At 39.2% G+C, this 14,156-nt stretch overlaps 1 protein-coding gene across 2 annotated transcripts in view; it reads left to right on the top strand.

The window, feature by feature from the left end:
* EPRS1 (glutamyl-prolyl-tRNA synthetase 1) overlaps nucleotides 1–8,697 on the top strand; it is an 83,753-nt gene extending 75,056 nt beyond the window's left edge. For both annotated transcript variants that reach the window (XM_077937689.1, XM_015116038.3), the window contains 4 exons: nucleotides 2,559–2,719; nucleotides 3,726–3,804; nucleotides 8,180–8,244; nucleotides 8,340–8,697. In XM_077937689.1, the coding sequence (XP_077793815.1) occupies nucleotides 2,559–2,719; nucleotides 3,726–3,804; nucleotides 8,180–8,244; nucleotides 8,340–8,490 (456 nt within the window). In that variant the 3' untranslated portion in view covers nucleotides 8,491–8,697. The remainder of the gene's footprint in view (nucleotides 1–2,558; nucleotides 2,720–3,725; nucleotides 3,805–8,179; nucleotides 8,245–8,339) is intronic.
* The last annotated feature ends 5,459 nt before the right edge of the window (nucleotides 8,698–14,156 follow it).

The raw sequence follows: 14,156 nt of genomic DNA, 5'->3' as shown, positions 1-14,156 counted from the left end.
GGTTGCGGCTATCTGTAGTCCCAGCTACTCAGGAGGCTGAGGCAGGAGAATCGCTTGTACCTGGGAGGCGGAGGTTGCAGTGAGCCCAGATTGCACCATTGCACTCCTGCCTGGGCGACAAGAGTGAAGCTCCGTCTCAGGAAAAACAACAACAACAGCAGCAACAAAAACCACCACAGGATGCATTCTAGTTTTTCTCCATTTTGTGCTCGTAATTCCCTTTTCTGACAATGAAAAACCTAGCTCTAATTATCCTTTTTTTTTTTTTTTTTTGAGACGGAGTCTCGTTCTGTCCCCCAGGCTGGAGTGCAGTGGCCAGATCTCAGCTCACTGCAAGCTCCGCCTCCCGGGTTCACGCCATTCTCCTGCCTCAGCCTCCCGAGTAGCTGGGACTACAGGCGCCCGCCACCTCGCCCGGCTAGTTTTTTGTATTTTTTAGTAGAGACGGGGTTTCACCGTGTTAGCCAGGATGGTCTCGATCTCCTGACCTCGTGATCCGCCCGTCTCGGCCTCCCAAAGTGCTGGGATTACAGGCTTGAGCCACCGCGCCCGGCCTTCTAATTATCCTTAGTACATGAATTTATTAGATTAGTCACCCTGTATGCCACCAATCTCTCATTGCCATTGCCACCCACTCCTCTGTATGAATGTGCTCCTTATCCTTCATGTGCTCTGTCACTCTATACAAGGTTGTTCTCATGCGCAGATGCCCTCTCGCCTGACTCAGGCTCAGACACCCTGCTGTGGGCTACCAATGGCTCTCTCCTTTTTCGGTGTAGGGTCCAGTCCTATTGCATTTTGCTGTCATGTCCTTTTAGTTTTCTTTAATCAGAAGTAGTTCCTCAGACTTTCATTGTCATTTATGACATAGGCATTTTTGTAACTATAGGTCACTTATTTTATAGAATGTTCTTTAATTATGATGAATAATTTCCTTATTAATTTTTATCTTCTCCAGTAACTTTTCTTCTCTTCCAGCTGAGGAATATTCTCTCACTGCTGACTTTCTTATTAGTTTTTGTTGTTTATATGTGTGCCTTATTTACCCTACAAAGCATGAAGCTTCTTGAGGACAAGATGTATTTCTTATTCATCTTTTAAATCTCATTGCACTTAGCACTGTATCTTACAAATGCATGTAATACATCCAGTATAATATATTGGATAAATAAACTAAAGCAATAAAATAACGTCATATTTAGCATACAACAGTTTGTTCCATTGTGTGTGTGTGTGTGTGTGTGTGTGTTTTAAAAATCTCATTTTGTAAAATAAGTCTTCCCTCGGGGTAAATAAGGACTTCTAGAGTAATATTTAAAATTTTTCCTATAGCATTTTTTGGGTGTACCACCCGGCATCTAAATTGTATATGGAAGCACCTAACTTAGGAAAATCCCATTAATTTTAGAGGATTATTCATTCAAAAAAAATTATTTAAAATCTACTATTTATCAAATAAGGTTCTGGGCCCGAAAAATGTGGTGTTTCCCTAATCCTTTAAGGATTTTAATCCCCTTACAGGATACACATTCACAAGATTGAACATTCCCAAGTCTTAAACTTGCATACAGTCCATGCTTAAGTTGCTTTGGAAAAACCAAAGAGTATAGGGGAGTGGTTCTTAAACTGGAGTCCTAGGACCAGCAGTGTCAGCATCACTTGGAAACTTGTTAGAAATATAAACTCTTGGCCAAGTACAGTGGCTCACATCTATAATCTTAGCAATTTGGGAGGCTGAGGCGGGCAGATCAGTTGAGGTCAGGTGTTCAACACCAGCCTGGTCAACATGGTGAAACCTCGTGTCTACTAAAAATACAAAAATTAGCCAGGCATAGTGGTAGGTGCCTGTAATCCCAGCTACTCAGGAGGCTGAGGCATGAGAATCAATTGATCTTGGGAGGCAGAGGTTATAGTGAGCCAAGATCATGCCACTGCACTCTAGTCTAGTCAACAGAGTGAGACTCTGTCTTCAAACAAACAAAAAAACAAATTCTCAGGTCCCGTCCCCAACCTACTCTAATAAAAGACTCTGGAGGCGGGACCCTGAAATCTGGGCATTAACAATCCTTCCAGGTGATCATAATGCATGCTAAAGATAAGAGTATCCAGAATGAGGACTTTTCAACCAGAGAATACCACCGTGTCAGGAATGAGTCAAAAATGTGTCATGGTACTGATCCCCTCAGTGGCTTGTAGCCTCAAAAAGTCTTTGTTTAACCCCATTCCTGTGCAAATAAATTTTCTGGATGCTATTTTGTAAAAGTTGGGAATGCTGATCTAGAAACTACTCTCTCTGTTTCTCCATGAAGAACTTCCTTAGCTCAGAACCACTAGGGCAGTAGATTTTTTGTGTTAGGTTTATACCTTCTTACTAGAGTAGGTTTTTATAGTATCTCAGCAGTATTACCTGTTTTTTTGTGTTTTTTTTTCTTGTTTTTTGGCTTTGCCTTTGTTTTTTGGGTTTTTTATAATTTGTTGTAGATAGGCCATGAATTACATCTGTATATTCAACTGGAGACATTCATATATCATTTTAACTGCCTTTTTTTATCTTATAGGGAGTTCCCATTAGACTTGAAGTTGGGCCACGTGATATGAAGAGCTGTCAGTTTGTAGCTGTCAGACGAGATACTGGAGAAAAGCTGACAGTTGCTGAAAATGAGGCAGAGACTAAACTCCAAGCTATTTTGGAAGACATCCATGTCACCCTTTTCACAAGGTAGTTTCTTAAAATTGCTTATGTCTCTCTCTCCAAATCTTCCACCACCTTTGAGATCTTTACCAAGGAATTTTTGGGGTTGTCCCAGTTGGAAGCATTTGTTCTCTCTCTCTGAACCCTCATACTACTTAATTCACCACTCTCTGGGTTTTTTACTTGTATTATGGTTATTTTTCTAAGTGCCATCTGCTTCCTACTAGGTTTGCAACAATGAAGTTTCTGTCCCCCGGACTAATTTGGGTTAATTTAGATCTAGGCTTTTATGAGATATAAATTCAAGGGCTTCAGATATTGACTGTCATCTGCTGGGTACACATTCGCAGCACCTGGGAAGCTTTAGTAACTACCAGTGCCTTCCTAGAGATACTAATTTAATTGGACTGGAGAGGACCTGGAAACTATACTTTTAAAAGCTCCCCCAGGGGATTATAATATAGCCAAGGCTGAGAACCTCCTGACTAGGATTGGGAATGAGGGATAGAGGAAGGCCTTAGGGCCACCCTCACCTATGGAGAGAGTCTTTTAGAATCACAGATCTCAAGGCAATCAAGGCAGAGGCACCAGAAGAGAGGGTAATGCCTGCATCTTATATGAGGGCACTTATATATTGATGTAAGATATATATATATATATCTTTTATATATATTTCCTCTGAATCTGGAAATATTTAAGACCAGGGAGGTTTAAAAAATAACACAGACTCCCATAGGTAATGTGTTAATGCCAGGAAAAGAATGTCGGTCATTAGAGATTTAACAGCAGTAACAAAAGTTATGATCACCTGTTGTGTGCTTAACAAATTTCCCATGCATTTAAGGCTCACAATAGTGCAATGATAAGGTAACTCTGATATACTGATGGTCACTGTGAGTGACAGACTTGAGATTAAAATTGAGTCCTTCTGACTTCCAGGTTATCTTTTCATTAAATTATGCTTATGTGTTTCATAAAACTTCGTCATATTTGTGAGAACAATTATGTATTGTTTTCTAATTTTGTTTGGTAGGGCTTCTGAAGATCTTAAGACTCATATGGTTGTGGCTAATACAATGGAAGACTTTCAGAAGATACTAGATTCTGGAAAGGTCAGAGACTTCTGAAATAAAAATATTTCAGTAAATTGTATTTTAAGACTCATTGAATTTATGCACGGTATTAATACCTTTAAAGCCAATCACATAAAAAGATAGTACATTACTCAACATTTATATATATGTATAAATATATAATCTATATAGTCTTTGTTTTATACTTATATGTCATATATAAATATAGTGTGTGTGTGTGTGTATATATATATATATATATATGTATATAGTCTTTGTTTTCTACTGGCTTTTCTAAAGCATTACAACATTATACCATTTTGGGGTAATACTCATGAACGGATTATGTAAGTTTTTTCCCCATGTTTGATGTGCTACTTTCTAAAGAACATTGATTCTGTATGTCTCCTTATTTCTTCATTATTGAAAATCTCAGTTTCTTGTAAGTTCCTAAAGTAACCATTGTTCTAGCTTTAGAGCTGTCATATGCGGCTGCCTAAAGCAAGATGAAAAGTCAGTTTCTTTCCATTCCCTGACTGTACATACTCAGCTCTCAATTGATTGAACTTTCTGAATAATGAGAAGAAAAGTGTTGCTTATTTTAAGCCTGTTTTTCATAATGAGGGGCTCTCTGGCTCCTTAGAACTCCATAGACTTTCCTAATTAGGTAGTTAATGGCTCTTTAAGATTTAATTGGCTTTATATATTGGGTATGTGCAGTTGTTTCGAGCTGAAACTTTAAATTTTCATAAAGAAGAATTTCAGTTTTGCAAAGTTATTTAATTATTGGAATGAATCACTTATGGTCTTTAGTATTCTGGTATACATGTTTGAATACAACCAATCCTGTGTCCTCAGGTTACAAGTGAGAAAACCATGGGCCAGTGTCTAAATGAATACCCCAAACTCTACAGAATTTAGATCCCTCTTCTGACTAGGTTTAAAGCATTTTTCTCTGTATCTTTTTTTATGTTTTAAATCCATGCTGAGAAGGAGCATGAATTTATGTAAAGCTTTAATTTTTATGGTCATAACGTATTAATATGTCTCTTATTTCTTAAACTGGGAAAATTAATCTCTGGCTTTCATTTTACTATTCTGTAAAATGAGTACAAAATAGATATCGAAATCCTCTTTAGATCTATAATTCTTCAGTATTTAGCCTTCTATCCTTATTGGGTTATTGCTTTTGTAATTTTTTCACCTTTCTGCGTTCTGTAATTTTTCACTTGACTCAAACTTCCTTTTTTTTTTTTTTGTTATGGGGTCTTGCTTTGTTGCCCAGACTGGAGTACAGTGGTGTAAGATCTTGGCTCACTGCAACCTCCATCTCCCAAGCTCAAGCGATTTCCTGCCTCAACCTTCCGCATGACTGGGATTTCAGGCGCCTGCCACGACACCCAGCTAATTTTTGTATTTTTAGTAGAGATGGGGTTTTGCCATTTTGGTCAGGCTGGTCTTGAACTCCGACCTCAAGTGACCCATCTGCCTTGGCCTCCCAAAGTGCTGGGATTACAGGCGTGAGCCACCGCGCCTGGCCTCAAACTTCCTACTTTTAATAGAAGGCTAGACAGTGGGTAGCCATCCGTAGCACTGTGTTTTTTCTTTCACTCTAATTTATGATTTTTTTGTTCTATTATTGAATTTAAAATTTTCCTTTATTGTAGAAATACTGTAGTCATGTTTGAGCAGTCTATTAAAGACATTGCATAAGAGTTAATAAATCAGTAGAGTAACTATCAGTTAAAACATGGCTTTCAAAGAAATGAATGCCAGCAGGTATTGCTGGAATCATGTCTTTTATTCTAATATTGGATAAATTACTGTAGAGATTTCAATAACTATTCTGAAGTAGAAGCTGTGGTATTTTAGCTCTATGTCCAAAGAACACAGGACCAGAAAACAAATTTTTGTTTCTTTTATTCAGTAGGCAGTTCCATCCCCCTTTTCACCTTATGTTGGTCAGCTTAGTAGATGTATTGATTGACCATCAAGCAACCTTTGAGGTTGTTGTAAATAAAATTGTATCTGCTAGGAGGGGAGAAGGAAGAAGAGATCTTTGGAACTTAAATGTAGGGGAAAGTTTGGATCTTTCTACTTTTCTTTATTGGTATAAATGAAAAATTATATCTGATTTTACTAGGACTTGATTTTAGTACATTTTGCCAAGGGAGAATCTTAATTCAATGAAAAATAAATGCTATGTGTATATAATATTTATTGTTTACTACTGCCATCCCTTACTAATCTCTTGTATTTGTGATTTTTGAGTATTGCCATTTCTTGTTATTGACATTTTCCAAGGAATTTGAGATATTACATATTACAAAAGATTGTGTCTTTTTTATTCTTTTTTATTAATCCGTTTTTTTTTGAGACGAGGTCTCATTATGTTGGCTGGGCTGGACTCCCAACTCCTGAGCTGCAGTGATTCTCTCATGTTAGTCTCTGGAGTAGCTAGGACTACAGTCATGCACCATCACACTGACTATGTCTATGTTTCTTTGTTACGTTTTTGTTTTGAGACGGAGTCTCGCTGTGTCACCCAGGCTGCCAGGCTGGAGTGCAGTGGCATGATCTCGGCTCACTGCAACCTCCGCCTCCTAGGTTCAAGCGATTCTCCTGCCTCAGCCTCCCAAGCAGCTGGGACTACAGGCACGTGCCACCACGCCCAGCTAATTTTTGTATTTTTAGTAGAGACAGGGTTTCACCATATTGGCCAGGCTGGTCTTGAACTCCTGACCTCAGGCAATCCACCCACCTCGGCCTCCCAAAGTGCTGGGATTATAGGCGTGAGCCACTGCACCAGGCCTTGTTTGGTCTTTTTAAAAAGCCAGGCACTGTGTGGTGCCTACCTGAAAATTTACCACCTCTTTATTGTGTTAACCCAGATTACCAAAAAGACAGTTCATCAACTTTGGGAATTAGGCTAATACATTTTACTGAAGGAGCATAAGTTACCTAGATAACGAACGCTTCATCACCCTGCATTAATGTTCACCTAATGAATTACTTGTTTTTCTGTAATTTCCTAGTCCCTATTCACTTCTAAGAGATGTCTTTTGAAACATGTTAAACGAAATCCCAAGTGCAAGGAAGGGTTTGCAGGAGGAACTCGAGTATGGACTGTGTGGCTGGGAATAGTTGATGAGAAGCTGCTGAGGAAGCTGGAAGCATGTTGCTGTTACTGCTGATGTCTCTTGGGTCTCCATTTTCATAGGTCTCTAGGTTTTCAGCTGCTTCACACTGTATTTCTAATATGTGGAGATATTCACAACTTTGCTATTCCCCTCATTAACTCTCCAGGAATATTTTGTAGGGCTACTACATAATTGTCATTGCAGATAAACCTCATTTTGAAGTAGACATGCTTTAAAAATTAGCATTCACAACTAGGAGAAATTTTAATATTTGTTGGCCAGATCCAGTGGCTCACGCCTGTAATCCCAGCACTTTGGGAGGCCGAGGCAGGCAGACTGCTTGAGGCCAGGAGTTTGAGACCAACCTGGCCAGCATGGAGAAGCCCCATCTCTACTAAAATTACAAAAATTAGCTGGGCATGGTGGCACATGCCTGTAATTCCAGATACGCTGGGAGGCTGGGGCACGAGAATTGCTTGAACTCAAGAGGCAGAGGTTGCAATGAGCCAAGATTGTGCCACTGTACTCCATCCTGGGTGACAGAGTGAGACTGTGTCTCAAAAAAAATTTTTGTTTTAATACTTGTCTAGTGTAACATCCACATTTTATTTAAAGAAAACCCAGAGCTAGAGATTTTCAAACACGTGGTGACTTTAAAAATTAAAATCCCAAGTATCTTGATTCGGCCTTTGTTTTACGTAGTCTAAGAAAGAAAAATTAAAAGGTTTTTTTTTTTTTCCCCCTTACACAAAATTATTTTTGGACTTTAAAAATGATCCACTTACCTTTATAACATGTTAGGAACATTGTGGCATAAAGTGAAGTTTGCCTGATTGTTAATTGTTATTGTTAACAACACGTTAAAAATCAGTTTGCTATTTTTGATGTTCCTTTTATCCTCCTCATAACCATTTAGGTAGGTGGAGCAGGTGTAGTCCAGGTTTGAAATGAGGGAGATATAACTGGAGTTCAAATTCTTTTCAGCCACTGTGTTGTAGCCCAGTTTATGGGGAGATTTGAGGGTATTGCAAAGATGTCTTTGTTGTGTCTTGTTGTGCTGTGAGCGTGGGTTTTGGAGAGTGGAAAAACATTTTTTCCTATCTTTTATAACTGAGCAAAGTTCCTAGCAGGTTTGCAGAGGTATCATGGCCTGAAAAAAGACTGGGAGACCTATCCTTTTTGCTTGCAAGTTTAATATAGAACTCAAATGTTCCTTCTACAGAATAGAATTGAAGGAGTTATAAATACTGAATACTTCTCCTTTTCATAATTAGATTGTTCAGATTCCATTCTGTGGGGAAATTGACTGTGAGGACTGGATCAAAAAGACCACTGCCAGGTAAACCTAATTAACTGGTAAAACTTTATTGCAATGGAAAGGAATAGCGATGTGCACCATAAATGAATGGAATTCTTATTTGTTATTAATTTCAGGGATCAAGATCTTGAACCTGGTGCTCCATCCATGGGAGCTAAAAGCCTTTGCATCCCCTTCAAACCACTCTGTGAACTGCAGCCAGGAGCCAAATGTGTCTGTGGCAAGAACCCTGCCAAGTTCTACACCTTATTTGGTCGCAGCTACTGAGGGATGAACAAAACCCCCCTCTTCAACTCCCCTCACTTTTTAAAACATTGAAATTAGTATCTTCTCAGATACAGACCGTTTTATGATTTTTTTAAAAAGTAAAAGTTCTAAAATGAAGTCACACGAGACAATTATTCTTATGCCTAAGTTAACAGTGGATAAAATACTTTTCGGTAAACAACCCCAGTAATAAATATCATGAACTAATATGGTTTTTGTATTCATTTGTTTCTGAAATGCCTGCATTATGTACTACGAAGAAATTTCTACCAAGGGATGAAGACAATTGAAAGCCAGATATCTGTTGTTCATCTAAGCACTCCCAACACGTCTCAGACCCTGAACCGCCGGTTACACCCTACGTTGATAGGTCTTGAAGCACTTTCTTTCCATAGCTCCTAATACAGAATCTGAAATTGCCCTGAATCTTTCTGTTTAAAAAACAAAGCAAACCCACAAATGGAAAAAGCAACAATAAGAAAGATTTCCCTTGAACTTCTCTCTTTCTCTAGTTACTATCAGGTCTTTGAAGTAAGGGTTACAGTTTCTGTCTGAAAGAGTGATAAACCCTCCTCCCTTCTACTTTTTACTTTCTACTTTTCCTCACCCTTCTGCCCCCACCGTAGTACTGTTTTCACTGAAATCATGAAGGATACTCCTGAGCATAGCTCATGTTGACTTCTTAGTTTCATGTCTTACCATATCACTCTGTTGCATTTGATACTTTTTTTTTTCTTTTAATTATTCCTATGACCTGCCCTCCTACATCTCTGACCCTTTTTAGTTCCAAGTTTTTCACTGACTTTTCTTCCTTGGTATGCCTCTTCCACATTGGTTTACTAAACTTCCATATTTGGCTGTCTTCTCGTACCTAATCAGCCTCATCTAATCCCACAGTTCCAAATAGCATTAATAGGCTAATGACTCCAATATTTTTATCTGTAGGTCTGAGTTCTAGACCTATTCCAACTGCATACTGAATTCTCTTGAGTGTCCCATCAGCCATTCAGGTCAACATGTCCCAGAAACCTCATTTCACCCTTTACCCCCAGACCCCCTCCTACAGTATTTCCTGCCTGGAAGATTAGCATTGCCAAAATGTTCCTCATAACCCAAACCAGAAACCTGGGATCCCCCCTGGGCAGTCCCTCCAACACCATCATCCATACTCACTCGGCCAGCAGACCATGTTGTTATTATCTCTCATTCTTCCTGAGTCTTCCCTTCCAAAAACCTGTGGATTGCCTGCAGGCCTTGGTACCTCTTGTGCTGATTACTGCAATGGACTCCAGTCTCATCACAAGTCCACTCCAAATTTTCACAGTGTTGTTTTTCTTTTTCCTAACAGTTTATTAAGAATTTTTTCTTCCCCTTAACACCCCTTTGTGGTTCACCATCACTTAAAAGATTAAACTAGCCCATCTAGTTTCCTTTTCAATCCAGCAAAGTCCTTTGCAGCCTAACAATTTGGGGTTTCCTGTAAACAACGTACTATTTCCTGCCTGTGCCCTTTGCTGGGAAAATGCCTTTCCTCCCCCATTTCTAGTCCAGTTGGTCAATCTTTTACCAATATTTCCAGTCCACTTGGTAAATCTCTTCCAATATGCTTTTACACTTGGTAGTGATAAATACACCAGTATAGGAAAATGCATCAGAAAGGACTTGCATTTTGAGCTGTGCTTTGAAGGATGAGTACAATTTCAATAGGTAGAGGAAGGAGGAAGGACATTCCAGGTAGAGGGAACAAGAGATGCAAAAGAACAAAAGTACAAACTGTATAAGAACACAAGAACTGTTCTTAATATTGGTAGGAAATTGTCAGTTGAAAGCAAACTAAATAGCATGCTTTCAAGACTCATGTCTTGAGTATGTATATTCATATACCTAAGTTAGTGAAATTGATTTCAGTTGACTGAAATATATATAGTCACATTTTTGTACTCAGAATCATAATTTCGTATTCCTTTATGGCAGTTCAGAATGCTTTGCCTTCTTAGTGTCTACGTAAACTGCCTAAGTTCATTTATAAAATGGAGAAAAGTCTAACAGCTATCTCAGTTACTCTGCCTCATAGAGGAAGGCAGTTAATGCCCAGCACAGAATAAATAGCTGTTGGTTATGACCATTATGTAGGGTCAACTGGAAGTTGCTTCTAATATATAATTCTAGTTATAGTAGTTACTTTAGCTGCTAATTGTTTTTCTGCAAACCAACATAAATGCTTTTAGGGGACAAGGCTTTTTTGTTTTAACCAGTCCATGATAAAAGCCTGAAAAGTATATTAGAGATTATTCACATTTTTCCCTGTAGCCACTGGCCATTTTGGAGGAGGTGGCCATCTCTGGTGCAAAGACAAATCCTTAGTATTACGTTTTGAAACTTCAGATGAGTAGCACTAACCACAGAAAAGCTTGAAGTTTGCTGCTTTAAAGGAAGTCACTATTTAAAGAAACTCTACATTAAGTACTTTTGTTAAGCAGGGAATCCTTTACCCAAAATGTACCTCTGGCAAATTGGCTTTTTTTCATAAGTTGAGGTTCAGCTAAAATATCAAAATATTTTCTTGGATGTCTCTGCTTTTCAAAAGAGTGCATGAACCTGAATGAAATGAACACGATTTTATTTGCAAGTGACAGCTGTAAACTAGATGTATGACTGATAGTTTGTGATTATATGCCTTGTGTTCCTTGCAGCAAAAAGAAAGCAGGTCAAGGCATATTTACTACTGACTCCATTCACTGGGGCTAGTGTACTACATTACATCTTAGCAATTTCTAGTTCATCCATGAGAGTGTGTTTAATACAGTTTTTCATTATGCCAGTAAATCACATGAATCCTTAATGAGAATTGGACAATAATGGTTGGCTTGCCAGTGAAGAGGATTTAAGTCTTGAGAATAGCAGCATCAGAACATTCATAAAGCAAGCAAGGAGGAAGGCATTTTGAATGGAGAGTGGACAGATTACCCTATTTACATCTGACTCTAGTTATTAGTTATCTGCCATATAACCGTGGTGTTCAGGGGTTGCCAGTACCGTCAAAAAGTTGGGGGAAATAGCTACCACTACCCTGTTATTTTCAAACATAACTTTGGTCCTTTGCTTCTCACTTTTACTATGTCTAGAAAGTGCTAGCCATTTAACAAATTTGAGTGCCTGCTCTGTGCACAGTGCCAGAGGACACAGTGGTGAGTAAAGTGGCTGTATCTCCTTGCAGTAGTTCTGTGTGAGATGCCAAATTAGGCAGTCACTCGGTGGAAAGTGAGATGGGGCACTGAATTGGGCTAAGTGTTGTCAGTAAGAGGCCATAGTCTGGGTGACCCTGACTAAGAGGGTCTTATTATCTAATCATGAGATTATCCCCGTCACCGGTGGCAACATGCCGAGAACTTTGTAGTTGAGGTAATGCCTGGAAAATTACTCTGCCACACCGTCAGGCTTAAAATAACAGGTAGAACCATATTCATCTTGTGGTCAGTAGGCAATTTTAAACCAATGTCTTTGTTCAATTTTACTGGAAAATATATGAGTTTGGAACATCAATAGTACTGAAATGATATAAATATTTTATTAATATTTAAAAAGCATCATGTAATAAGGATATTTCAAAATATATTTGAAGTATGTCACCAAAACCAAATTTTGTGATGAAATACCTGTTGATGAGGAGATTGAGGGATACAGGAACTGGTGATGATGATAATGTCAGTATTACTTTATATGTGGGTAAATATGTAATTGTACCATATTTCCCTGATTCATTCTCTCACTCTTCTAGACAATTATTTCATACCTTTCTCTCCTCAAATACAAATGCTTCCTTTTTCTGACTTTCAGTTGATCATCTTGAATTCTTTCACTGAGATGACAGAGGCAATAAGGATAGAACATCTGGGACCTCCCACCACATCTACCTACCTACTCATGTCTATACATTTCACTTTCTCTGCTGTTTCAGGTGAACTGTCTGTTCTCAGAATGGATGCCAGCCCCTCTACGTGTGCACTAAATCTCATCCCCTCTTGCTTCTCAGTCGTGGCACATCAGCATTTCTCCCCTATATATCATCAGGTTTTCTTTCTCTCCTGGTTCTTTCCATCAGCTTACAAACATGCTGTTATTTTTCCCAGCCTAAAAATACCCTTTCTTGTCTCCACATCCCTTTTAGTGTAGAGCAAAACTCATTGAAAGGATTATCTGTACTTGCCAGCTCCAATTTCTCTTCTCCATTCTCTTGAGCCCCCGTCTCATTTACCCTCAGCACTCCCCTGAAACCACTCTTGTGAAGATCACCCATGGCCTCCATAATGTGCAATCCCATTGGCATTTCCAGCCCTCATTTTGTTTTTGCCCTCTCAGCACTTGACTCGGCTGATTCTCCCTCCTCTTTGAAACACATTCTTCCTTGGCCTTCAAAACACTATACTCTCCTATTTTTTCTTTTCTCTCTCTAGTCCTTCCTTCTCACCTCTTCATACTTTCTTCTCTTCACGTTTTCTTGGTGGCCTCATCCAGTCTTGTGGCTTTTAATATTATCAATTATCAACTCCCGAGTTCACCCTCCCCTGAACTGCAGGCTTGTTCAACTCCCAACTAGCATTTCAACTTGGATATCTAATAAATACCCCAAACTTAACATCATTTCCACCCCTCACTCCATGCTGCTCCTGCAACAGTCAACTTCATCTTATCTTCATCTCAGTTGCAACATCACTCTTCCAGGTCAAAACCCTAGTGCCATCTTTATTGTTGTTGTTTTGGAGACAGAGTCTTACTCTGTTGCCGCCAGGCTGGAGTGCAGTGGTGTGATCTCGGCTCACTGCAACCTCCATATTCCGAATTCAACCAATTCTTGTGCCTCAGCCTCCCGAGTAGCTGGGACTACAGGGGTACAACCATGCCCGGCTAATTTTTCCATTTTTTGTAGAGATAGGGGTTTCACCATGATGCCCAGGCTGGTCTCAAACTCCTGGGCTCAAGCTATCCAACCACCTTGACCTCCCAAAGTGCTGGGATTACAGGCATGAGCCACTGTGCCCAGCCCCTAGTGCCGTCTTGACTATTGCCTCTCTCATACCTTACGTTTAATTACTCAGCACATGCTGTTGACTCTAACTTCAAAATCTCCTGGATACCAGCCAGCTTCATGTGTGTGTGACCTGAGGAGTTGCACCAGGCTCTGTGTCTGGTTTAGTGCTCTGCTGTTGCTGTCTTGAAATTATTAATAATTTTAAAAAATTGGAGTATGGTAAAATACATATGACACAACATTTACTGTCATAACCATTTTTAAGTGTATAGTTCAGTAGTGTTAAGTATATCCACAAAGTTGTACAACCAGTCTCATCTTTTTTTATCCTTGCAAAACCGAAACTCTGTACCCATTAAACAACTGCCCCGTGTCAGCTTCCCTTCAGCCCCTGGCAACCATCATTCTCCCTTCCATTTTTGTGAATTTGGACTTGACTGTAGATACCTCATACAAGTGGACTCACACAATATTTGTCTTTTTGTGGCTCGTTTATTTTACCTAGCAAATGTCCTCAAGGTTTATCTATGTTTTAGCATGTATTGGAATTCTTCCTTTTAAGGTGGAATAATATGTCCTTGTATGTATATGACCTCGTTAAAAAAATTCTTTCATCTGTTGATGGACACTTGGATTG

This window comes from Macaca mulatta, chromosome 1 (assembly GCF_049350105.2).
Source record: "Macaca mulatta isolate MMU2019108-1 chromosome 1, T2T-MMU8v2.0, whole genome shotgun sequence".
Classification (NCBI taxonomy): Eukaryota; Metazoa; Chordata; class Mammalia; order Primates; family Cercopithecidae; genus Macaca; species Macaca mulatta.
This window is presented reverse-complemented; position numbering and strand designations above follow the sequence as displayed.